At 43.0% G+C, this 27538-nt stretch overlaps 1 protein-coding gene across 2 annotated transcripts in view; it reads right to left on the minus strand.

The window, feature by feature from the left end:
• CORIN (corin, serine peptidase) overlaps positions 1-26974 on the minus strand; it is a 179254-nt gene extending 152280 nt beyond the window's left edge. For both annotated transcript variants that reach the window (XM_074904747.1, XM_074904748.1), the window contains exons 1-2: positions 26858-26974; positions 7804-7948 (exon numbers count right to left, since the gene is read on the minus strand). In XM_074904747.1, coding sequence (XP_074760848.1) covers positions 7804-7948; positions 26858-26932 — 220 coding nt within the window. In that variant the 5' untranslated portion in view covers positions 26933-26974. The remainder of the gene's footprint in view (positions 1-7803; positions 7949-26857) is intronic.
• Positions 26975-27538: the final 564 nt, after the last annotated feature.

A 27538-nucleotide genomic window follows, 5' to 3' on the forward strand; every position in this document is an offset into this window, starting at 1 on the left:
AACCCATCTTTCCAACAATAGCACTTTTTGTTCTATTTTTGCAGTTTCCTAGTGATAACAACTCCCCTTCTCATCTTGACAGGTGTACCACACAATGAACCTCTTCTACACAAAAGGCCTTCCCAGTTGTATCATCTCAGCTGACAATGAGTAGTATAAAAATTCTTTTTAACAGGTTTTTATTTTTCCCACAAAATAACATGAGCCTGGGCTCTGGTGCATATGCCCTTGAGAGAGGCAGGCAGAGACCTCTGTTTGGCACTCTCCACTAGCTAGCTCTAGACAGCAACTCTGTTTCTCCTTAGTATGTGAGGGGTTTGGATCACCTTCCTGAGCCACCTTGTTCTTCGCCAGTGTTTTCCTCCTATCCTCTCATCTTCCTAATGCACAGCAAGGAATTCAAGCACTTAATTCCAGGCTATAGAGTTCACTTTCTGAGTCAGGCTCCCATTTGCTTTGATTCTCATCCTTTTCCCCTCTAAAAATACTACTACATATTTTCAATCTTAAATTAAGCTTACCAGAGATTTTTTACAGCATCAAAAACCCTGAGTGAACTATTTAAATTTCAAGATACCTAAGAAAACAGTGCAATGCCTTAAAACAATCAGATCTTAGTCTCTTCATAATGATAACTGAATTACTCTCTATCAATGTCTGCTAACAGCCATACAACATACACAGAACGTGCATTTTTTTCACATATACTTGCACATTATATCCAACAATTTACATGCACACTATAGCCAACTATTTTTCAGATGTGAGTCCATACAGAGCTGTAGCCAGTAAATCATAAGGCAGATAGTTAATTAGTTGAGAAATAGCTGTAACCATTTTGGATTTGTGTCTCCAGCTACAGCTGGACATGTCCAGATGACAGAAATACACAGCATTCCAGCCTTCACTGTGTTTGGTACAAAACCAAGAAACTGGCACCAGGCTCATTCAGTACAAAGCAATGCTTTGCCAACAGTTTTACTGATCATTTTCCAGTTGCTGTTCACTATTGGGGAATTAATGTTTTCTTTAAAGATCTGAAATGGACAGTCACACTGTTCAAGCTATTAAATTGAGATTTTGGCAGCATATAGTGTGGGTGATTTCTAGCGGTTCACAGCAGGAAATCTCAAAACACCAAGTCTGTTAAAAAAGCTAATGAAACAGAGCAAAGCAGCCTACCAAAGTATGTGTAATGGATGAGGCAGTTACACAAGTAATAAAACCCTGGTTCACTACTCTAACTAGCCAGCACATACCCACTGAGATTTGTTCTGCAGGGTCTGTCCCTATGACTTTGCACTCTGAAGAAATGTGCACATCACTGATAATATGGAGGTCCCATAGCATACCAAACCACTGCACATCAGTGGAGCTGCAGTAACAGGCTTTATCCTGCTCCTCCTGTCAAGTAAAGACATTACCTTAAACTGCTTACCGGCTGCTCAAGGGGCCAAATAGGAGGTCAGTTGTCGGTTTTGGTTTTTTTTTTTAATGCAACTTAACAAGTGTCTTATGCAAATAATGGATCAGTTCCCAGATAAAATGGAACTCAGACTTTGTGGAAGCCATCTTTTAAAGAAGCTGCAGAACCAAGCGAGCTCCTAAGCTCCTGTGCAGAAAGGAGAGATTTTCCCTTTCATCAGCTTGTGGCTTTTAGGCAACAGTCTCAGCAAAAATATCAGGATCATACTAAAGGACTGGAGGGGGGGACAGTAGCTACCTATCATATTAACAGCTGTTGTTGCCTGAAAGTTCCCAGTTACAGTCATAACACTGTGGCCTAATAAAAAAATATTATCTGGTGTATTTCTTTTTTCCTCTTTCTTGAGCATGATGTATCATGTAACTAGAAATTTTTATTTATAAAGATTTTCTTAACCAAAGAAATTAAATGTAACATACATAATGGTTCTATAGCAATTCAGAAACCAATCCTCAACTCTGTGCCTGTGTTAAACACCCACTTTGCGCTGGCTAATGAATAAAGCTCCATGGGCTCCTTGGGAACCAGTTATGCCACACCAGAATCCATGCTTCAGTCACTGTGACCTTCTGTCCATCTGTGCTGGATGAACTGCCAGTCTTTCATTATTATAATCTAGATCACAGGCACAATTCCCCACTGACCTCAGTGATGTCTCACAGCAGACATTCTGACCTGGAGCTGTATTCATAGATTCTTTTCTTTTTTTTCAACATTCCAGGTATATCTTTAAAGAAGTCTTACCAGACTAAATTAGTTCTTATAAATGGGTGAAATACAGGATGCTCTGGGATAAAGTCCTTTAGACATTTCCCATAATATAGGTGTGTTGGTGTTGTGGATGAAAGTGCCTCACACGGTTATTATTTAATAGCAATTTAAGATTTATTCATGGTGTGAGCTAGATCATAGATTAAATGTTAGCAACACTTAATGATTGATTGATTTTATGATTAACAAAGTAATTTAGTAAAATATGTTATGATTAAAATAGCAATGATTACAGACTCAAGAATAACAAGATTCACACTAACTTACTACAAGGTATTCTAAATCCAAAAAAAAGTATAAACACACAAAATACATTCACACACACACAAAACCAGCGCAGAAATACAAGGATATCCAGTGAAATATAGAGACATCCACACTCATGAAGGCAAATGTGTGTATTCAAGCACATAGATAGGTAAAGAGGTAGATGGAAGAGTTCAGAACAAATACTTACAATGCATCGGTACTTCTCAACAAGCAGTAACTGAGAGTTGAGAAGTCTGACTTCACCCTGGCCTTCCATCGGCTTTGTGGGCAGACAATCTTCAAACTTCGAGAAGTCTGAGCCTGAGAGGCGTCCCAGCTCAGGAGAGATGCTGGTCACAGCCCACTGAGATCCAGGAGAGCTCAAAGGGTCTCGCTTTTTATAGGATCTGAGATAACTGACTTTTGTAGGGTATTTTTCCATTTTGGTCCAACTCGGATGACACAGTATTCTGATAGTTTCTACCAGTTGTGCAAGCCCAGAACTTGCTAGATCTTGGGACTTTTGGTATCGCCCTATTTGGGCCACAACCCAAATACAGATGTACTAGGCTGTCAGCAGGTATTGATGGTTCCTATTGTTCTTTAAGGGTAAGAGAGGGGGGCAGAAACAAGGAGGACTAAGGGAGCGCCCTAATGCTCTGGTCCCCTGCCTTTGTTCTTGTTCTCAAATGGTAGGAGAGGAGGGGGCAGAAACCAGGTGGGCTAAGGGGGGCACCTCAACTCTCTGGTCTACTGCCTTTGGCATGTGGTCTGTTCCCAAGCAACAGAGGAGGTGGGAGTTGGCAATAAGGCAGTGCCTTTATGCTCTGGTTCCCTACCTTTCCCTATTGATCTTAGGTTATCATGTGACCCAAGGAGGGGAAAATTGCAATAAGCATGGAGCAGCCCACGAGAGGGGGGTTGCACCACCACAGTTGGCAAGATAAAATTAAAAAACTGGAAGATCATTTAGCTGATGATCACCATCTTCCATTAGAAAAACTCCCAGGAACAAATGGTTTATTTATACATTACCGTTAAAGTCCTAAATTTAGACACCCGTCTTATGGCAAATATTGCCATTGATTGACAATAAAATTGTTTAAATTTCATGTTGCTTTCACAATTTTAACTTTTGGATCTCCATGCTGCTAGTCATGTTAGATTTTCAGGATGTGTCATATGCCTTGCGGCTCAACATCACTTGGAGAACTACCAGCACATCCAAACGATTCAGGGATCAAGATCCTTTTACTCTAGACTACAACTCCATGAAACCTCTCAACTTTCTCTGTGTGGCAAAAAGTGCCTTATGGGCCAGTACAGTTGGGTTCCCAAACTGATACAGAAGTCTTGACATATACGTGTTACCTTATGAATGTGGAAGATCTAACAGTCACAAGGCTAAGCCTAGCAGTTTTACTGTAATGTACTTCTCCTGATGTTTATTCTGTGAAGAAGACACAGCTCCTTCTGTTTTCTCAGGAGGGGAAGGGAAAGGAGAATACAAGTCTCACAGATAATACAATAGTAATGATCCTTATTCAACCAGTTGCATGCAAGAACATTGACAGCATCCCTCAGGTGGACAGAATCTTGCTATAGATTTCCCAAACAACAGAATGATTTGAGAACTGCCCAAGCTGGTTCATAGTTATAAAAGGATTACAAAAACACAGCTATTAGAGTGAGCTTTGTATTTAAGGAGAGTAAGATGAAAATTCTAAATACAACCCATCACAAATAACACTTAAAATAATTCCCACTGCAAATCAAAATTAATCTCAAAATACATGTCAGCGCCAAAATATAAACACTGTATGCTGATAACATAAGGATGGTGAGAGAACCAAAACATCAATTATTTGCAGATCCCTAGTCAACATCTTAGAGACTTTCATTTTAATCCTCATTCCCACCAGTGTTGACTAACAGATTTTTAAAATATTGTTTTGCAAAATGCAAGAATGCCTAACATTGTGCATAGATAAAGAGGATAAGCTGCTTGCCTGATACGCAGGCTTATTTGATGTGGTCCTGCAGTGTGATCACATGCCCAAAAATTACATCTAGACTGTAAAAGTCTGATATACATGAAACCATTCTTTACGTGTGTCACAAGACTTGTTCTGAATTCTACAGAAAACAATAGACAAGTTTAAGTTGTGGATGGCTGTTAACAGGAGGTGCTAGAAGACCACCTACGTATGAGTTGAGGATACTGATGTGAAGGAATGGGCAGAATGGGACATCTACCAATAGGACTACTAAATGCATTTATCACTATAAGATAAATATGATTGGTTTTCTTTTATTGAACTGTAAGTATAAAGCATTTTGTTTTCCCAGATAAATAACTGCAAGGGTAAGAAATTATGTTACAATCAAAACAATATTTAATTTGGTATAATGCTCACAAGCCTTGAGGGACTTTTTAAAAACAATGTTTCAAGTGGTTTAGAACACTCCCTTTCTGCAAGGAAAAGCATTAAAACGCCAGAGGTTTTTCATTCTTACAAACATGCAAATTTTCACCTTTGTAATGTTTGCAAACCATGTAAGCAAAATGGGACACAAACTACAGATTCTAACATAAATTGAAGGTGATATTACATCTCTCCATTTTAAAGAAAAATTTAGCTATTCAAACCATGGATTCAGTTATTTGTTTTTCTAGAAAGTAATGAAAGTTTACTATACTATACTAACTATAATCCCCAGGAAAAAAATATGAACCAGTCTTATTTGAAGGCTCTTGGTGTCTATATGGATCAGATGAAACTGTAAGATATCAATAATTTTAGTCAGGTATAATCTATCTTTTTCTCCCCCCTTCAAATTTATATTGCTGAGTTAGGTATTCATGGTCAAGGTCTTGCATGTTAGGTCTTCAACAGTCCAAAGAAAGCACCATTCCTAAGCCTCCCTGCCCTCTGATGTAACACAGGCAATCAACAAATTATTATGGTCACGGTCTAAAGGCTAGACTTCTTTCATAGCAACTGGTACTGCCTTCACTTCAATGACTGAAACAACATTCATTCACTACAGTTTTCTTCTTCAGGTTGACAAGCATGCTATACTCCTGGTGAGAAACAGAAGAGCATGCAGAGACAGAGTGTATGTACTTAAGAGATATAAGAGCTAAACAACTCAGCTTGGTATTTTCTTCCATGGGCCATAAAAGTCTCTTGTATCTTTAATCAAAATAATGTGTACCTCTACTGATAATTTGCTTTGTCCTTTCTTTGTACACAGTTCTAACAAAGTAACTTTTTCAAGGGCTTTGCATCTTGAATACTTTGATGGTAAATAATTTTTGAAAGGTTGATTAATGGCATATTCTGGCAACAGGCCCCCGTGACACACCTCGAGCAGGATATTCTCTGTTACTACAATGTAACTGTATTGCTCTACCTGTCTCCTTCCACCCATACCAACTTCTCATTTCCTTCAACATCAGTGCTTGCAAAGACATGCAGGCAACAAAACAGATGTAAGGAAAGTGAGTAATAAAGTTTTAAGGTGCATGCACACTTTTTCATGTGCATATGAAATATTACACATACTTTAAAAATGCCCACATAAGTTGTTCATTTAATTCCAGTCATCAGATCTATTTGTTTCTAGGTTATCAATGCACATAAAATGAAATCTGATAACTGAGAAAGAAGAATACTAAATTATAATCATGCTAATTCAACAGATGCTGAAGGAAGCTTTGCCAATTTTAGACATGAGTAGTAACACCAAGCCTATTCTTCACCCTACAGTAAATACATTGACTTAAGAGGAGATAGTCCTGATTTTTGCTACCTAAGTAGGATCGGAACAGGTCCCATTTCCCCAGCGGAATTCATATATTTTCATTAGTGTTATGTCAATACATGCCTCAGAGGAGGAGAATGAGTATAGCAGACGTAAATACACCTGCTTTTTTATCTGCTTTCTCAACAAAGAATGAAAATCTAGGACAGAGGATATGAAGGATACAAATGGAATGTTAAATATAAGGAAAGTAAATTGAATGGCATCATATTTCCTAATTGTCAGACTTACTTGATCTTAATGCACTTCAGACTGTTCTTAGTTTAAAGATACATCCCAAGACTTACTTGTCAATCATAACATTCACTGGCTTTGTTTTTTTTTACTTCCCTAACTTAAGCTAAATGAAAAGAACAGGCCTACAATGTCTTATTGCAAATCCTTTACAGACTGAATGGAGAAAACAGATTTAAATTGTCTTGATTTTGACAGTGATGAAGGTGCTTCTGAGATGTGTTTTGTTTCCTCCTGTGCTTGCTGTTTGATTGTATAATGTATATTGAAGTTGGGGGGTTAAAATAGGAAATTGTATCTACATACCTCACACATTACCCCACTTGTTACAGATGTGCTTCTGAAGTACTTAAGGAATTTCAACTAGAAAATATTCTCATTAACAAAAAAAGAAGTAAAAATCCCAGAAACCCTCAGCACTGAAAGCAGATGATATTTTTACTTTTATTTTCCTGAAAAAGTAATGCTGTAACCTAGCATTACTGTCTTTCTCATGTTGTAGTTGAAGCAGTTTAATGATATGTCAGGTTCTCTAAAGGTAACAAAGGTAAGGCTTTTAAAAAAAAATTTGGTAATAAATTATTATCTTTTCATTCTGTAACAGAGGCAAAGTTAGTTAACAGACTAAGCCATTATGAAATCTAATATACCTAGAACAAGTTTCCACAAAACATACCTGGTGTTCTGCATTGATACATTTTCATATTTAGAAGAAATGAACGTATTTTTCCTTAGTTAAACAGTAATATTCTGTAGGTTGTTCAGAAATATTTGTGGCTTTTCTGTTAGTTAGTTAGTTATTTGTTAACTTTTCACCTGAAAATAAAAATCAGATTTGCACAACAATGTGTGACATAAAGGGATAAATATTCCATTCCACTGTCAGTGACCTAAAGTTCTAATGTAAGTATCTTTTTGTACTTGTAAAAGGATTGCTGAAAACCATCTACATACTATGTGCTCAGGGCAGTGTGCTCCTCAAAAATCTACTTTGAGGAATTCAGAAAAGGATTCCTCTTCAGTACCTTACATACGGTTTAAAGATATAAATCTAAATAGCGTCTTTATTTCTCTGCAACAAACATTGTTAAGTCACTGGGTAGATTAGTTTTTTAGGTAGATGTGCGAAGATGTATCTTTAACGTCCACAATTACATGAGCACTTGAGAATGCAGTCTCAGTTGTAGTCTCATTAATTAAAAAATGTGTCTATTATTTACACCATTAGCACTCACCTACAAAGGTAAGCAGGATCACCAGCAAAAGGATAAGGGCACAGATGCATGGAATCAGTATTAGAAGCAAAAGTCTAAGGAACTTGGCAGAAGCCAGTTTCTGAGAACAACCATCCCCCATATTATCTTCATCTGTTCCTAAAACCTGAAAAACAAAAAAAAGCCGTTTTATCATTCTGGTGTCAATTAGTAACTCCTATGTTTTCAACAGCAGTCCTCCCCATTACACAGAACAGCTATATGATTTAATATATGCTATAAACGGCTTTTAGATTCTTAATGAAAAATTGTAGGTAAATTCTTTTTGGTGGACAGCCTAGCTAATCCATATAATTTAGTTTAGTTCACCCAATATCCACAGATTTACAGATGCATTGAAATTTCTAAACATTTCTGATGAACTAGAAGTTGGATAGGCATTTCTTTTGAAAAAATGTAAAATGCAAAATAAATTTAAGCAATAAGGCTAAATACAGCTTATTTCATAATTAAAAAATAATCCATTACTAATTATTCAAGAGCTCCATCTTCTTATATTTATTTTATTAAGGAATCAAGCAACTATTATAATCTTTAAGTGACTATAGAAGGGATAAGGACTGTTCCACTTATTATGCACAATAATACTGTCTCTTTTTTTAAGTACCTTATAAAATTATAACTTATCACAGTATTCTATAGAGTTTGCAACTAATAATTTCCGTTCTATAAATGGAATATAGAAGAATAGAGAAAAACTATTTTCTGAATTCAGTTAATCTGCACAAAAAGTCACAAACCTTTGCAAAAGCCTAAACATGTATTTAATATATGTATTTCGAAATATAACTCCATTAAGACTATGAGCTCATATACCTGAAAAATGTTGTACCTTTTAAACAAAATTCCAAATGCATATTTAATAGCAAAATTGAAACTGTTGTTATAAAGTTAATACAACTTTATTCAAAACTGACTAAAAATAATTACAGTTTTCCCCATGATAAGGTGAAATTGGATGATAGGATTATTAATTGCAGACAATGTCTTCCCAAAGGATGACTATAGTTTATCCTCTTTGTCAGGAAGATCAATCACATAGAAGTTGGTCGTGACAGGACACAAGAGTGTAAATGCATCCATCACCCTGACAGCCTCTCCCCAAAGAACCTCGAGAGACTGAGGTCTACAACATATATATTGTTGGTCTTGTAAATGCCAGTCTCTGTGGGTTATCCTTTCGGATGGCTCTGCTGTAAGCGGCTTTCTGTGAAGAACAGGTTCCCAGACTGACTGGCACAAATGGAAGTTGAACTGTTTCTTAAGGAATTCCTGCACAGAGACTAGATTTATACCCCCTCAACCTCACTGTTCATTTTACTGCCTTGACTGAGGAGACTGTAGGCATAAGTGGGATTTACAGTGTAATTTTCCATCATTCTGCAATGTCTCTTGTTCCAGTATGGCACAAAGACTATTTGTAAGGAAACTTTCCTTGCTGATAATATTAGAATTATCATCTATTTCTGACACCCCTACACAGTGCAGACACTATCAGACAGCAGAAATTAAGAAGACTGCATTTGTGTAGTTGTATGTACCTTTTCTGATACTGCTAAGCATCACATGTTATCCGACCTCCTTGAGACCCAGCCACAGCAGTGTCCCATATGAGGTTTTTTGCTACTGCCACTGTTCAAAAACTGGGTAACATTGAAGAATGCATATGGCACCACTATGGTGTGAGGTGCTAGCAGTATCTCCCTTGGTAACATTCTTCCTATTCCAGTGACTCAACACTGTCCTACTACTGGGCAAGCTACTACTCCTCCTACTACTCCTAGCAAGCAGGAGTAAGTCAACGGTAAGCTTAAAGATGGCGGAGTTATATGAACACCTGAAACTGCCAGTGCAGGGTGAGAATAAAAGAGTGGTAGCTCTGTCTATTGAAAAGGTACAGCCTGGGTGAGTTGACAAAGTCTGTAAGGTGATCATCACCATTTTCCACAACAAGAGAAATATAAAGAAAGTCAGAGAGAGTTTATTGGTTGTTAAAACTCCTTTTTTTATTCAACAGCTTATTCAGAAGTTGCAAATGCTGCAATCCAAGATTTTGGGATATCTCAGGTAAATTACTGCCCTTACCCACAAGTAGCACCTCAGATATCCAGGCACTGACAAAGATAAGGATTTAGGTGAGTTTTTAGGAATCTAAATCCAAGTGACATTTAGACAATCCCTGCTTGACTATGTAACTTCCTGCAGCCCACACCTGTCTACATTTTTATATTGAAGTCTTCAAAGTCTGCCTGAAGTTCTGCTTATGGTCATGCTGGAATATAGCAGCTTAGCACCTACTCATGGCAGTCTTCCCTGAATTCCATCACCTTCATTTGTACAGCCTGTATTAGGACCCCTTGGGAGGTCTGAGTGCAGGTAACAGAGGAATAACACAGCTCTGTTATGAATACAGATCTCCCAAACACAGCTGCCATAACTGCTTTTGAAAGCATAGCCAAAAAAAAAAAAAAAAAAAAAAAAGAGGAAAATGGCATAAAATTGCCCTTTCTAACAGTGCAGTGGTTACAGTGCTTCTGCAGGAAATGAGGCTGTTGAATTCAATTCCCTCTTCAGCCTGAAGCAGTTAAAATTAGATCTACAACTCAGAGTATCACAACCACCTGAACACAGACTCCTCCTGAATCAGAGCACATCATCCCTTGAACTCATAATATTCTGTAAAAAAGAACACAGTTCTGCTGGGCCAGATAATAGGAAGCAGGACCATCACTACACACCCTAGTGATTGGGGCACTTGGGAGCTGACCCAGTTTCTTCAAGACAAACAAACATAAGATCCAGCTTGTTTTCCTAAAAGAGTGACTCCCAATCAAGATGCACTTCTTGCAAATCCCAGGCAAAAGTGCCCCACTCTACCCAGTGTAAATGCAAGGTAAATGCTGAGCAAGGTAAGTCTACAAGGTAAATGCTTAGCCATGACTCCACAAAGAGTTTGTCTTAGGAGTAAAATAATGTTTACCAATAAACAACAAAACTGTATTCTTAAAGAATTGAGTAAACACACAGAAATAGTGTTCAGCATCAATTTTTTTTACTCTTCTTGTGAGGAGGAGGTAATATTGAATATATTTGGAGGTACACGAGATCTTAATCATCCCAAGCACAACTATATAACTGAGAGCAGTTACCACCACCGTTGTACAGATGCCTCAGAGTTAACCTAGGAGAAACATTAAATGTGTGCCAAGGAAAACAGTGAGCTTCTTATGTTCCTCTGTTTCTGTGGGAAATTTTTTCTTAAGTCTAGTGGCATTGCGGATACTAGCTACTTTAGGCAAATGTTCATACTAAAGGAGAACCTCAGACATTTTTTTTCTTGTCAACTCCTGAAAGCAACAGTAAACTGCAATCTTTACATTAACATATTACCACAGATTTTAAAAGGGACTGTTGTATCCAAATTTGCTTTCAATGACTGCTCAAGAAAAGAATGTTGGATTGTGAAAGACATGCTTCTCTAAACACCATGAATTGATAGTTTTGCATAACAGAAAACTAAATATTTATATGCAACTAAACAGCATGTTGTATTTTTCTCCTCTACAGGAAAAAACCTTATGAAAAACACTAAACCTATTTAAAATCATCATTGGTGACTCAGCAAGCATCAACTTAACTCTTCCAGTTTTACAATTTTGCCAGTTTTCCATCACTTGAACATTTCTGCGTTTTTTACACCAATTTCCGTGATGAATATGAAGTAAAACTAGAGATAGTGCTAATAGTTCCTATATCATCAATGAGTATTTAATAAAGTGTCCTATAAACATAAATGCATTACACCTACTCCTTATATACTCCCTGACACTGTTTCTTTTCCTCTTGCCACCAAATATTGCAATACACAAAGAATATACGCACCAGTTTTAAGTGTTCTAGTATGCCAGTGGTATCTGCATAAACTTCAGACATGCTCTGTCCTCTCAGTTCTAATAAATAATGCAATAGAGACATAAATATGGCCTAAAGGTATAAATAATGGAATCTTCAGAGAAAAATCCGCCTGTAGGAGGAAAGAGGGGTGCTACATGCTGATTCACTTGGCTCACTTCAAGCTTCTAGGTTAATGGCCAAGAGAAGAAAACAGTCTACCTCAGCTCTGTAGTCAAGAGTTTCTCTGAATCATTCTCTAAGTCTGTAAGACTGAGGTACCTTGTAGAAACACATTCATGTCCTCTTCCAAGGGAAGAGTAAGAGGACTTGGAAGCAGAACTGTGTGGGCAGACTGAAAGAAACCAACCCTAAATGCTGGAGATTTTGGCATAAAATAGGTTTAGCACAGCACTGGACCAAAACTTATTCTCAGGAACTGAAGAATAGTGGTACAAGGTCCCTTCCTACCACTGTTGTTAGAAAACGTGATTCAAGAAAGACGTTTTTTAATTAAGTACTGCATGCACCGTAGTTAGGAAATGCCAGTGGTCTTTAAGGCAACTAGTCATTTGCTTTCAATGCAATCAGGTTTTGTATTGAGAATATAGTCAGAATACAGGATTATTTAAAACGTCAGATAATTTCTTCTGACAGCTAAAAAATTCTGTCCCTAATGAAATGCCATTAACCACTGCTTACCCGAGTGCCATTCTTTCAGTAATGACTGCAATAAGGGAAATACACTGTGAAGTAAGTCCTAGCTAATTTCAGTGCAGATTTTTAAAAAATCCTAGGTTTATCTAGGACTGCTGGATCAGACTGCTCACAGTTGATTCTCTCAAACTACAGAAGCAGAAAAACATATGATGGAAAAAAGAATACAGTCCCATTTGACTACAGAAAGACTAAAAATTCACTGGACCAGAATTCACAGCTTATCTTCTGCAAGATGTGGGGAGAATTTGATCTCATGGGTGTCATTTCAATAACATGCCTGTTATATTAAAGCACAGAAATGACAGATTACATGAAGATTTATGGGTGAAAAGTCTATGGTAGCACACAATTTTCCTTTGAGACACAAAGTATCTTAAGTTACTAGTCTATAAAACAGCCTGAATCATGGTATAAGCACTTGACATAAGTATCTCCTGCTGTTGTCACCACAAACCTAACAGATGTTCTCCTAGTAAAGAAATATTATGGCTAACAGCCTACCGCCAGTATCTTCTATGTGTGATGGTCTCTACAAAGAAATGTAGACGACAACTGTTGGGATCAGAACCATCAAAATATCTTGAGCAAACCATACACTGAAGTACTATGTAGTGTTTATGCTAGTAAGAAGTGGAAAGAGAAGTACTACCATGAAATGCAAAAAGAATGTCATTAGAGGGCACTAAGCAGGTGACCTTGCAGAAGTCCTCAGAATGTCACTGAGGAATCTGCTACCCAGCCAAGCAATAGTTCATCTATGGAAAATGTGTTAGATTATGAAAACTATCTGCAGCTCTTTTCATATCCTTGATATTGTTCCTCTTCTAATGTTGAAGCAGTGCTCTGTTGTCAGCTCCTGTGATTTTATCAACTCTCATTGCTGGTCTTAAAGCTCTAGATACTGGATTCATATGACCATACCAGCCATCACAGCTTTCCTTTCCCTGTAAGGGAGGAAGGTTCCCAGTTCTCATGGCTACAGAGTGAAAACGGAACATGTAAAGTGTCAATATTTAAATACAGAACAGCATCTATAAAGAAATTTAAACATACTCATTCTTACAGCCTCTTTTGACCGACTCACAGTATTCAAGTGCCTAGAGTGTGTAACAGAAGCTGCAAATGTTCTACATTTTTTATCAGTTCTGTCCTGTTCACATGAGAGCCAGCAATGCACTTCTATTTGACTACTTTATCATCCAAAAAATATAACTCCATGATTTAATAGTCACTGTAACAAGTAGAAAGCATAAAATAAATCCTCCAAAGATACAGGAAAAGTCACATGCTAAAAACAGGAACAGGCAAAAAGTCATTGGAAACAAGATTTTGCATTATCTTTCATTTTCAGTGTTACAGGAATCAGAGCCAAACTGAAATGGACCAACTGAAGAGTTAATGTTAAGGTAGCATAAGAAACTGGATACTAAGCAGCTTTTGTCTGCAAATACAAGTAATGTTCAAATTACAGCGTACACGACTTTAAGAACAAAAATGCCATAGTTATTCTGAAAGGAAATAGTGCAATTTAGGGGAAAGAAAAACTTTTCATAAAGCAACGCAGAAAAAAACCCTCCACCTTTTCATACAGCAAGGCAGCAAACATGAGAAGCATGTAATTATCACATGAATTGTTATATGCACAATGAAATGTGCTAGTTTTCCTGAAGTTCAAGTTCACTGTAATCCTGTAACTTCGCCCAAGAAATTCCATATCCTCAGGCAAATTATAAAACGCTGACATAATTCATTCAAAATTCATTTTGATGACCAGACTTCCCTTCCCATTCATGAAATAAAATACTCTGATTTACCTTTATTTTAACCAGTGAAATATAAACATATTGAACCATCATACTAATCTGAAATACACAGTACCCCAGTAAGGGAGATGTCATATAAAGCTGGGCACATCTTTGCAAAAGAAATAATTGGTTGGTGCTAGATGCAATGATCAGGCAGATTTTTTTTTGGCTGAATCAGAAATCTGAAACACATTTACCCTTCCTGACTAACATTTTCACTTAAGGTAAGTAGAGTGTAACTCTGTCAGTGATGTTTCTTCTGTGTACAGAAGACACAATGTGTCAAGTAAGGTGATTTTTTGCCTTTCAGACTATCATAGAGGCCCACTGGCCACTCCTGTTCAAGTGACCTTTTAAGCTGTTATTAATCCAGCATGAGACACCGTGTAGTAAAAATCCAAACTGGGCATACCAGAAGTCACCAATTCAGACTAATGCATGTTGATGAAGTATTCTTTCCTTCATTTCTGTCACACAAATTTGGGATTCTTAACTCCTGACAAATAATGTCAGCAGTTTTGTGAGCCACTGAGACAACTCTGGAACTGATAAATTGTAAAGATACACATGAGAAGCTCAGAAGAAACAAGATGCCATTCAGGTATGTCTCACCCAGCTCTGTGATGATGCAGTTCTGATGCTGTTCCAGATTGAGTTTGAGACAGAGCCAGTGGTAAATTTGCTGAGAAAAAAACACATCTACAGTGTTCCAGTTACCTGTGTGTTTGAGACCCTGCACTGCTGCCTGTCACGCTAGATGTTCTTTAGAGTATGCCTACGGTGCTGTCCACACAGGGTGGCTGCAGACTCCTCAGATATAACCCACCCTCGCTTTGAACTTTCTAACTGAGGTACAACCAGCTATCAGAGCCACTGACATACTGAGTTCCAAATCTGTTTTTATCCAAGATGACAGACAAATGCTGTGCTGCTAGTGGTGTCACCAGGGTCCAAGTTACAATCTTACAACGTATGCTCAGTTTAAGAGAGCTAGCTCCTGGTGCAACAGCTCTTCCATAATTCATTCTTCCCTTTCTGAGGGATTTGAGGGAGGTGGAAATAAGTTGGTCACTCAGATGTAGGCACTAAAGCCAGGAGATCTGGAGCTCTGAGGAGTTTATTCTCATTTCATCTAGTTCTTGTGGGAATGGCTCCAGTGTTTTATCTTGGCAATGTAATGGATTATAAAGGCAATTTGAAAGGCATCTATTTGATACTGAAATAAATCTAAATAAAAAATGTAATAATTTGTTTCCCTGAGAAGATTTGATTTAAAAATCAGGAAGTTATTCACATGCAAACTATTGGCCTTGGTTCTCCATTACAGGTGATCTATGACTGACATCTCATGGAAAGGGGCTGAAGCAGAAAAGAAAGGATTTTCTTGGATTCTATGTCTGATACCAATAACTGCTCTCCACCTCACTTAAAATGAGAATTAGACACACCATTTAGCCATCATATAGGGTCGGTACTGATCACTCATTAAAATCTGAATTAGAAGAGAGGGAGAAAAAAAGGATATTTAGCACTAGTAGAGAACAGTAGTGTCACCTCTTCAATCACAGTATGTCTGAATCTCTTTATTTTTCAAAAGAAGTGCTGCTGAATAATGATTCCACTTCAGCATAAATATTGTTCATATACTTATATATTGTACATATTTACAATTATTTATAAATTCACTGATGAAAACTTGCAACTACAATAATGGATGATTCCCATATTTACAATGGAACTTTGCTGAACTTTCAAGAACATTCAGATTAATAAATAGTTCAGCTGATGGCAAACTTACTACAATTCTAAGCTCTCTTCTTTATTACAAACAGCTGGTGGCAAAGAAGTGTGATGTTGCCATGCCTCATAAACTGAGCAAGATGTAGTAAACATATGGAAAATATCAAAGATTTTTCAAAAACTGTAGTGTCTATGGAAGACATCCATTTTAAAAACTAGACTATGGTTATCATTATCTGGTATTTCTCAACACCAGAACACAAACATCCATTCAGCCTACCTCAGTAGGCAGGGGGAAAGTGTTCTAGGAAAATTGATCTTTAACTAATGCAGAATTTATGCTTTGGGGGATATTAGTTTTCTTTAAGTTTCTAGAGCTTGCAAAAATTATTCATGAAAGTTTCAAGAGTGCCATGCTGTTTTTCTGAACACACCCAGAGACCAGTCTAATGCCTTCCTGACTACCCAGATGTTCACCGCATTGAGGTTTGCTAAGCAAGCAGAGCAGCAACGGCAAGTCCCTGGCTATACATTGCTGAGAATCACAATTCAACAGGCAGGGGAGTATGACAGTACTCACTTCAGGTTCCCGCTTTGCAGGAATTCAATAAGCAGATGCATGCACAAGAGCCATTAGCACCAGTGTGTTGTGTTTGTGTGTGTGGCAGGGTTTTGCTAGTGGGAGAGAGGCTACAGAGGTGGCTCATGTGAGAAGCTTCTAGAAGTTCCCCTGGCTCCAAATTGGACCCACCTCTGAGCCAAGGTCAAGCCAATTAGCTACAGTGGCCACATCTCTGTGATAACATATTTAGGAAGGGGAACCTGGAGGAGGAGGAGTTGTGAGGGAAATACCTATGCAAACACCAAGGTCAGTGGAAGAAAGGAGGAGGAGGTGCATCGGAGCAGGCCGTGTTGTGAGGGCCCCCCTGCAGCCCATGGAGGTCACTGGTGGAGCAGATGCCCACCCGCAGCCTGTGGGGGACCCCACACCAGAGCAGGTGGCCGCACCAAGGAAGTCCTGGGACGCTGAGGGAACTCTGTGCTGGAGCAGTCTGCTGCTGGGAGGACTGCAGCCTGTGGGGACGACCCACGCTGCAGCAGTTCATGAAGAGCTGCAGCCCCTAGGAAGAACTCACATCGAAGAAGTCTGTGGAGGACTGTCTCCTGTGAGAGGGACTCCATGCTGGAGCAGGGGATGCGAGGAGTCCTTCTCCTGAGGGAGAAGGAGCAGCAGAAACACCGGGTGATGAACTGACCACACCCCCCAATCCCCTGCTCTCCTGCATCGCTCGGGGGGGGGGGGGGGGGGGGGGGAAGTAGAGAAACTGGGAACAAAGCTGAGACCAGGAAGAAGGGAGGGGTGGAGGGAAGGTGTTTTTATGGTTGTACTTCTCACTGTCCTGCTCTGTTTGATTGGTAAATTAAGTGATGGTGTTCAAATTAAATTTATTTTATTTTTTTCTTCCTCAGTGGAGTCTATCTTTTGCCCATGGCCCTAATGTGTGAATCATCCCTCCCTGTTCTTATCTTGATCCCTGAGACTTTTGTTTTATTTTCTCCTCCCCATCCCTGAAGGGAAAGAAGTGAGTAAGAGGCTGCCTAGTGCCCAGTTTCCCTCTGGGCTTAAACCACAATAACCAGAAAGCAAAATTGGAAACCATACACCACCACCACCACCCCAAAAAAAAAAAAAAAAAAAAAAAAAAAAAAAAAAAAATTAGTGGCCTAATTCGTGACAATAAAAACATATTGAAAAAACATTTTGAGGGGGTGGAGGGATACAGTTAGAGGAAAACTTCCTCTTAAAAGCAGTTTTCAAGCCTGAAAAACTAGAATGGACAAAATGAAACCCTGTCTGCCCTGTGGCTCCCATTCAGTGTATCAATCACCGCCTGCATAGAAATCCCACCAGAAGCCCAATCCTGCACAAGGCAACTAGACCTCATAACTGGACATACCTTTTTTTATTTTTCCTATAAATGCCTAATCAGATGACTTAGCCTTCTGAACTTGAAGGTGACCAGAACATCATATATGTGCCATGTGCATTGCTGATTATACAATTACTTAACCTATTTACAATCAGAAGCTTTCAGTTGTGAATTGGATGCTAAACTGGAATGCAAGGTAAAAAAAACCATCAGGAATCTTCTTAGAAGCATTTGTCTCCTTATGTTTCATGCATTTCTTACTCATTTTTCTTTAAATTGTATATTCTTACACTATAAACACCTACCTTGAAGAACTTAAAATTTTAGATTTGAATATGTAATGTTCATCTTACACTACTGACTTTTTTCCAAATTGTGAATAAAAAGATACTAACCCTTGGACCAAGGATAAGAGCAGCAGCAATATTATTCAAAGGAAAGGACATGGTTTAGAGTCAAAGCAAAGCTTCACCTGTTCAGCATAGCTGGATATTTATTCATCCTCTTCCCAAAGATGAAAAAGGATTTACGGAATGTCTCAAAGGTCAATAACCTACTACCTATAAAAATTAGAGGTGATTCATTCATTTTTCAGTAGGATACCACTTTGTTCAGAAACATCTTCAGAAAAATCTTAGAACATTTTGCTTCAGTAGGATATCTTGACAAAACTAACTCAAGAGGTGACTAGAGATTAAACCTATTCATTACTGTCAAAGTTATGAAACCATGAGCTGATACAGAAAATTCAAGATTAAGTGGGTTAACGAGACACTTACATTGGTGTACGTGTTTGACTATGACTCTGATGTACTATGGATCACATAAGGAGTTTTAGGATAAAAACTTCCAAGTCACTGAAACAATATGATCAATTATTCTGTCAAAGAAGAAAAATCATGCATTTATGGCTAGGACTATTCAATTTAACTGTCGTCCCTAGAACAGATGCTAGCTTTCCTCCCATTCACATTTTCTTTGGAAATCTCCACGAGTCACATAATAATCCTATCAATGATGAGGAAAAAGCAAATGGAAACCATCTGGGTTCCTAGCCCTTTCAGACCACTATCAACACTTCCATATACTCTGACTTTATAGTGAAAAGGAGAATTGTTAATAACTTCTAAACACATTCAATTGCAATTTCAGACTTCCTTTCCAGCCTTGTCTACCTGCACTACAAATTATTTGAACTTACACCTTTAAAATGGCTGATCAGGGGCAAACAAAGCTTAAAAAAGGCATTTACAACTTAATTCTTTTGTTACATGGTTGCTGCAATGATGGCAAGGGGGAAAAAAAAGAGATAGTTACTTACTCTACAGTTCCTGATATTCTTTCAGAGATATTATCCATTTGAACAATATTCATACTTGCACAGACCTAGCATCTTTCAAACAATGAGCTGTCTCTCAGCAGTGTCTGTCCCTCAAGAAAACCTGACAACTGTAGCATGTCCTGCTTCTATAAACTCCAGGTCCCACTGGTTTTGGGACAACTTTAACATAGGCAGAATAATCCACACAACAAAAGATTTGACACTGGAAGCAGCAGCAATGGAAGAAATATCCATGTCACACCACTGGCCCATGGAAATCCAAAGCAGATATAACTGTATATTACAGATATATGCTGCATTATGAAATGAATGCAGAGCTGCATGTCTGAGAGATCTGGGATGGAACGCTCCTCAATGCTACTGGTGGTTTTATTTCCAAAAGAACGCCCTGACTGCTTTCTGAAATCTAAGGAGATGAACAATGCAAGAAGCACATAAGCGATTTCTTACTGCTTCGTTCAGAGGCAGCAAGGGATAAAAACGAGTTTCTTTTCCCAGGAAATGCTTCCTGAGTCTGAGATGCTCTCAAGTAACTTTCAGTAATACTCAAGCAACAGTATAGGCTACTTTGAAACTAGAAGCTCTTGGAGGTGACAAGCAACAGCAATTGCTCTGGGCAATTAGATCTCTAAGCTAAATCTCTCTGGTATCAAACAGATCAGACGTGGAAGATGCTAGCATGTAAGTTTTTAAAACACTAGGTTCTGTATATGGCAGAACTGAGTGTTACAGGTTTGAGGAAGAGAAGGAGGGAAAGACAGACTTTGACAATCACTGACCAGTCAGTCCCAAAGCACGAGCACCATCCATTGAGCATTGATCTTGAACCCTCTCTGAAATGCAACACATGAATTTGGAATAGATGCAGTCTGATGCAGTCCCAAAGAAGGAAACTCATGTCTACCTTCACTTCCTTTCCCCTAAGGACTGGGTGAAGGTGACTTAAATGTTCAATATAGAAAATGCTTCTTTTGCAAGAAAAAGTGACCCTTGGAACTCAGGAAGAGCAGTGGCTTACAGGAACACCTGCAACGATGCAACTTGACTGACTTTCCCACAGGTTTACAGGAGCTGTTCCCTGTGGATTATTCTATGAGGAAAAGTTCTTTAAAACTGCCTCAGTTTCTGTGTTCTCTCTGAAAAAAAAGCACTAAGTATTGATTTAGCATGTATGCAAATGCTGCGGTCCCACAGAATACATACTGTTGTGGGAAACATGCTTTGCAATGAGGGGCAGGGCTTGAATCATCAAAGCGTAAACTTCACCATTCCAAAGCAGCTCCATCAGTATCTGATTTTCAGCCTCTTTTCCCTTTCTACAGGGGAATGCACTAAAATTTACCTTATACTGGTAACGCCACCAACAAAAATAGAGAATTATAAACTGTGTGGCATCCAAAGAAGCAGATGCTGCATGGGTTCCATTCTAATGACAAGAGATGGTGAAAAGGAACTGAAGGATGGCTGGATGCATTCCATCCCCTCAAGATTTTGTCGAAGAGGAACAGGGGAGCAGAGAGCCACAGAGGTGACACTGCCACTTTGATCAGTTGTGAGCAAACATACTTTCCCAAGCTGATGCTATGATGAGGTGACCACCACTTCTAGCTACTTCTGCCCCTGATAACATGGGCATCTGTGCTGGGTGTAGCTGGCAAGCTGCTGGCAGTTGGGGGACTGCAGGAGTGGCCTCCATGAGAAGAGACCAAGGGCTGTCCGGTGCTGGACATGGCCAGTTGCAGATGGCTCCATACCACAGGATACAGCTGAGCCAGTCATCCAAGCTGATGGTGCCTCTAAGAAAATATATTTAAGAAAGGGAAGAAAATACCACATGGACAGAGAAGTGGAAAGAGTGAGAAACAGCAATGCAAACACCAAGGTCAGAGAAGTAGGCATTCCATGGCAGAGCAGACGTGCCCAAAAGGACTGCAGCCCATGAAGGATCCACACCAGAGCAGAGGAAGAGTGAGAAGGAAGGAGCAGCAGAGAAGTACCACAGTCCTCCCCTGCACCACTCACGGACTCACTGAAGGGACCGAGTGCCACCTGCAGTGATACCAAGGCGCGAGGAGTCTGGAGTGAAGCTGAGCCTGGGAATAGGGGAGGAGAAATCTTTTCCCCAAGCGCTTTAATACTTGATTCTTTTTTTGGTTTTGTTTCACAATACCTGACTCAATAATCAAATATTTATATTAAACGGTAATCAACTAATTTCCTTCAGTTGAGTTTGTTTTGCCCACAACAGTAATCAGCAAGTAATCTCCCAGCCCATCTTGACCCACAAGCTTTCTCAGCCTTGTTCTTCCTATTTTCTCCCCCATTCGACAGGATGGGGGGGGGGTCGGGGAGCGGGGTGAGCAAGCAGTCATGCGGGTGCTTGGCTGTAAGCTGAAGCCACCCCACCACCACACCCAGGGAAAGCCATGATCCAGTGGGTGCTGAGGGCCAGGAACTGCAACAGGTATGCACCAGAAGAAGAAAGCATAGCAGCAATCAGATAACTGGTGTCTATCCCTGACTAACCTCCAGGGAAAACAACCAGAAATAATGGCATATGCATGAAGAAATCCTTACAAGCATTGGTTCAAATTATAGTGGCTTTGCTTTAAATTATAGTGGCTTGAAACCACAGCTGAGAAGAATCCACCCCTTCAGGGGAAGAGTCTTCTGCACAAGGTAGGCACAGGATGAAATCTAATTCAGACATCAGAGGCAGCAAGATTCTCATCTCTTTTTGAAATGGCAAGCTTTTGTTTGATTGTTGTCTCATTATTATTTCTACATTTGGGATATTAAACCATTATCCCTATTTCTTTCATGTTTGCTGATTAGAAAGACAAGCTGAAATTAAAAACACTACTTGGAAAGGAACTATCTGTTCCACAGCAGAATAGCAGAAATGAATTATGCTTCCATCTGACAGCTAAAAAAAAGGAGAATAGACTTCACCATTAGGGTATTAAAGCGTACATCGATGCGGGTGCTGGGGGAAGCTCTGATGCTGCGCAGTGCCGCGGTGGTGCAGGCCGGCCGGCCGGGCCTGAGCGCTGGCAGAGGTGCAGCCAGGTGTGCCGTGTGTGGGAGCCGTGAGCACGAGGGGAGCCCTTCACTCGAGGGGAGCATCAGCGGGAGGGAAGCTGTTAGCTGGAGGGCAGCCCTTCGCACCAGGGGAGCCGTTCGTTAGCACAAGGGGTGTCCATGGCGCAAGGGGAGCCGACACTGGCAGGGATGGTGCAGCAGAGAGCCACTGGGCCCCGGCGCTAGGACCTGCTGGAGGGGCTACCCGGCTGCTCTATTTTTACTACGGTATTTTTTACATTCAGACTTTCCACTGCAAGCTGCCCGGGTCAGGGGATCTGACAGGTCAGCCCAGCAAGAGTTATTTATAGAGGGGCAGGGGACAGAGGGAAGGGATGAGATTGGCATCATATTATTATGTCATGGGGCTGAGAACCGGGAGAGGCACCCATGAACGATCCCCCCCTTCCTGTCCCTCAGCACAGCGGGGCAAAGGCGGCTGTAGTGGGGAAACCCCAAGGACCGTGGCTCGCCAAGCTGCTGGGCTTGACTTGCACTTCTCAGCTCACCTTGCACCTCTGCCCGCCACGCTGCTGCTCATAGCCCAGGGAGAGGGGGCAGTCCAGGCCAGCCAGAGGACACAGAGGCTGCGACATGAGACAAAGAGGCAAGCCATCTAGGCAAGGCCCAGGCGCTCTTCCTTCCCTCATTTTCCCCTGTTTTTCCTGATGCAACCTCTCAGGAAGTGAGGACCCACCTCACACACATATTAATTCCTCCAGTTACAGATCCCAGAAAGTGGAAGACTCTTATGCCCTGGCACCCACACCGAGGCTCAGGACAGTTCCAGATGAAACTGCACACCCTCACATAACAAAAATTGACTGTGGAGGGTCACTAGAATCAAAAACCCAGAAGCAATGAGAGTAGTTAGGCTGGAGCCTGTCTGGCCACTGTCTTCAGAGGCTGTGTGAAGACCTTCTCCAGGAGAATTTAAGCTTTGTTTGTCCTACTGTGACAATCCATCACTTCACAAGGGGTTATCACCCCCCCTCCTCCCCTGGTGCTGGAGAACTGTACTTACCCAGCCTGCCATTGATGACATCCATTTCTTTTTGATAGGAGAAGCAGCTGGGACAGAGTAGAAATGTCAGCATTTCAAACTGCAGTCAGACTGTCCCCCTCCAGCCCTGCTTCTTAGCTGCTTCATCCTGAAGGCATTTAAAAATCAGGAGGTGTCTGGCTGCCACATTTGGAAGGGCCTAGGCTGCATGTGCAAGCCTAGAACTGCCCTGCTGCAAGTGGCCTGACACCCGCCCCTGCCAAACCCTGTCTGGCATTCAGAACCAAGGCCTTCATCCAGCCCTGCAAGCGCTTGCCAAGGATACCTAACACGCTGACAGGATTCGACTCTTCCCACACGATGTAGCAGTAGCTGCCACCTTTTAAAATCTGACCACAGCAGGCTACTGTGTGCAAGAGCCTCACAGCATGTGCTGCTCAGCCTGAAGCAGATGACCTGGTACCCACAGCCTCTCAGTCCAGGTGGGGTCAAAGCCACAGCTTCCACCTCTTACAGACATGCCTGTAGTGCTTACACTGTGCCTGTTGCACTGGGATAGCCCGCATCTGCTGGGCCTCAGCATGGCAAAGGCTCACAGAGCCCAAACAGCCACTAGGCCACACCAAATGGAAACACTGTCTTCCCACTGTGCCCAGAGGGCTTATTTAGAGTTCAGCATTTGCTCGTTAGAGCAGCTGAGTAGCAGTGAGAGTAGGAGCCACTGGGTTTCTTCGCTGGGTGCAACCCTCCCAACGTTCTCTTGCCTGTTCTGCCTTCTCTTGGAAGGACTTTCCAAATGAGATTTCTGTGGGGATGCTTATTCACCCCAGCCTCTGCCTGCACTCCTCACTTGGCCATGCAAGTAATGACAAGAAATTATGTGCCTGGCAATACATGGCCTTAGCATAATGGCAGGACAGAAATGGTCCTCAAGGGAGTGCAGCGCTAAGACACAAACACGTACATCAGCTTAGAAAAAAAAAAAAAAGCAGCTCATACATTCAGGCATTCAGGTAAGCCTGTATTTTTAAATAATTACTGGCAATGTTAACAGTCCTGGCTTTCATTTCTATCTGCAGACATCATCTAGTACATAATTAACAGCTAAACAATAACACAGATACATTAGATTGCCCTGTGTGCATTGCACATTTTATAGAACACCTAACAGCAACACATTTCAAACCATCTTATAATTTGGATTCACTGTGCACTCAAGTTACCTACCACAGGCACACAGTCAAGTGCCAGCAAAGATTTCTGGAGAAGTGAGTGCTTTCTTCAGTATCTTATAGTCCCAGCTCCAAAAGACTAAAGAAAACCAATGTTTTGTCCTGACAGTCCCATCGGATACTAACAGGGCACAAGCAGATGCCTTGGACCAGGGCACATGAGCAGTGCTACCTGGCTCACCACCCCAAGAGCTCAGGAAAACGAGTACTGGTGCCCTCGCTAGCGATGCGTGTTGGGTGGCAGTTACACATCAGGCTGAAGGGCCAGGCTTCCCCATGGCCAGAAAATCCTGGCTGTCGGGGTACCCGATAAATTGCTGATGAAGGGGAGAGAAAAAGTCAGGAGTGTTTCCTTTCTGAAGGAGGTCTGGACATTGTTGGGGATTCCCTTGTGCCCCAGAGAAGCCCTCAGCTTCCTACAGCATCTTGATGGCCAAGACACTTGGGAGATGTCACCAGCTTTTACAGAGACATGAAAGAAAAGCGGTTCTACGATTCCTTGTATTATTCCTTTATGGCTGTCTGGATTACCTCAGTGACACCGTCTGTGCCGCGGTACCCGAGAAGCTTGTAACGGAGGTCTCCAACTAAGGCATCCATTACAAAAACAAAACTAAAGAATTACAATTTAGTCCCGCTGACTGGTCCATCTTTTAGGAACACAGGAAGGGTATAAGTGGCCATATGGAAAAATCCATTCCCATATTTTTACCGCTGAAAGCTAAACCTTCCCAAGAGACTCCGTGAATGCATTAAAAGCTCTAGATATTTGATTTCACTTAAGAGTCTCACCATCTCGGCCAGACTGCCAATAATTTAAACTAAAGGTTAATTAATTAATCGTCTGCCATGAAATGCGCCCAAGGATTCTGCATTATAAATCAAGTGAAGCACCGGTACCACCGAGGCGCACTGCCGTATGACACACCTGTCAAACCCGCTGCTGTGCCACTTGGGTGGCGCACGGACCGGTGCGGCAGCGCGGGAAGCTCCGCGCCCCCTCTCCGAGCGCTTCGGCAGCAGCTCAGCGCTCCTGCGCCCCCGCGCCGGCCGCCCGGAGCTGCGGGGCTCTGCACCGCCACCGGGAGCGCTGCCCCCGGCCGCCCCTCCGTGCCTCCCCTCCCTCCGCTCCGGCAGCGCCAGACGCGCCGGGGCCACCGCGGCGGCACCTGCTCCCCGGCCAGGGGAGGGGAGGGCGGACGGGGGGAGCTGGCCCTGCAGGGTCGCGCTAGCGCCTCGTACCTGGTCCCGCCCGCCCTCCCGCAGCCTCTCCACAGGGGAAAAAAGCGTCTCCCCCGCCCCCTGCCTCGCAGGGGGGCGCTGGGAGGCCGGGAACACCCGCGCTGTCCCCTTCGGGCACTGGCAGCCACCCGGGTATTCTGCTTCTCCCTGAAAAGATTAACTGCCCCCCTCCGTGACCCTCCACGGGACGACCACCTCCCGTGGGTGGCGGCGGCCAGCGGTACCATCCCGCCGGACAGCCGTGGGAGGGGGTAAGAGGAGGGGCAAGGCGACCCCCGCCCGACCCCAGGGCCCATCCGACGCGCCGGCGACGCCAGCCCTCGCCGCTGCCGGAGGTAGCTACCGCGCCGGGGACGAGGTCACGGTGCATGGGCTCCCCGGGAGCCCGGCCGCCGGTGGAGCTGCCACGGCCGTCCTGCCGCGGGTCAAGCCCAAACTTCGCTCCCGCAAACCCTGGCCGGCCCTGTTGCCGTCGGGCTCGGCGCAACTGCCCCCCGCTCCTCCCGGCGCCGGAGCGAGTAAGAGGCACCTCAGCCCCGCTGACTGCGAGACCCGGGGAGCGGGCGCCGTGAAGCCCTTGGCGAAGCGCAAATAACGACCGGCCGGTCGTTAACTGCGACTCACCTTCGTCCTGCGCCTCTGGACGCGGCCGTCCCGCGCTTCTACCGCATCGCCGCGCAAGTTCCGCCACGGGAGCGCTCCGGGACGGCTCCACCTGCCCCTGGCTGCTCCGGGACAAGGCACCATCCCCGCCGGCGAGCCACGGGCCCGCTCTCGCTACGGCGGACGGCGGGGCTGGGAGCAGGGCTCGCCCCAGCAACCTGCGGCTCCGCGCACAGAGATTCCTCGCCGGGCCGGCGGCCGCGCTCCCCTTCTCCCGTCCGCCCCTCCCGGCACCCAGCGGCAGTCGGGGGTGTTCCCCTGAGCACGCCGCCCCGCACCCCGGGGGTCGCCGAGCGGCGCAAGCAGCCGCCCCGTGGTCCCCAGGAGGCCCCACGCGCGGCGGGGACCCCTCGGGCTCGCCTTACCCGGCTGGTAGAGAGGACCTGCCGGTAGCGCTCCTCCTCCGCAGGCAGGGCAGGGAACTGTTGCATGGAGTGCATGCTCCGGCCGCTGCTCAGCCCTCTCCGCTTTAGCCGCCCCCCCCGCCCTTTTCTACCTTGGTCTCTGCCGAGCCGCGGCCGCCCGCCTCCCGCACATACACACTTGCGGGGCGGGGGGGGCTCCGCATTTTGTCTGCTCGGCAGACTCCCCCTCCCCCCTCCTCCACCCAATAATAATAAACCTCCGCGAGAAAGCCGCCACATCCCCACCCCTTTTGCGCACCAGGCTCTACCCCTTGGGGACAAGCGGAGGGACAGCCCACTTGCTAATTTCGCCCTAAAGCCGTCCCCCGGGGGGGGCGGGTGAGGTGGATACAGCCTTTGCCCCCCTGTCCCCCCGATAACCGATGTCTCGGGCCGCCACGGAAGGGCTTCAGGTGGCCAGACAAGCCCGAGCCGGGGACGATGTGCGCGGCGGCCACGCGCGGAGCTCGCCCCTCGCACCCCTCACCTCGGCTCGCCGCGGCCCTGCCGCGGGCGAGGGGCCGGGGCTGACCCCGCAGGGCCTGGGGCTGCCGCCGGGCTGACCCCGCAGGGCCTGGGGCTGCCGCCGAGCTGACCCCGCGGCCGGAGCGACCCGCAGCCGGCCCAGCGCAGGGGCACCCG

This window comes from Athene noctua, chromosome 4 (genome assembly GCF_965140245.1).
Source record: "Athene noctua chromosome 4, bAthNoc1.hap1.1, whole genome shotgun sequence".
Classification (NCBI taxonomy): Eukaryota; Metazoa; Chordata; class Aves; order Strigiformes; family Strigidae; genus Athene; species Athene noctua.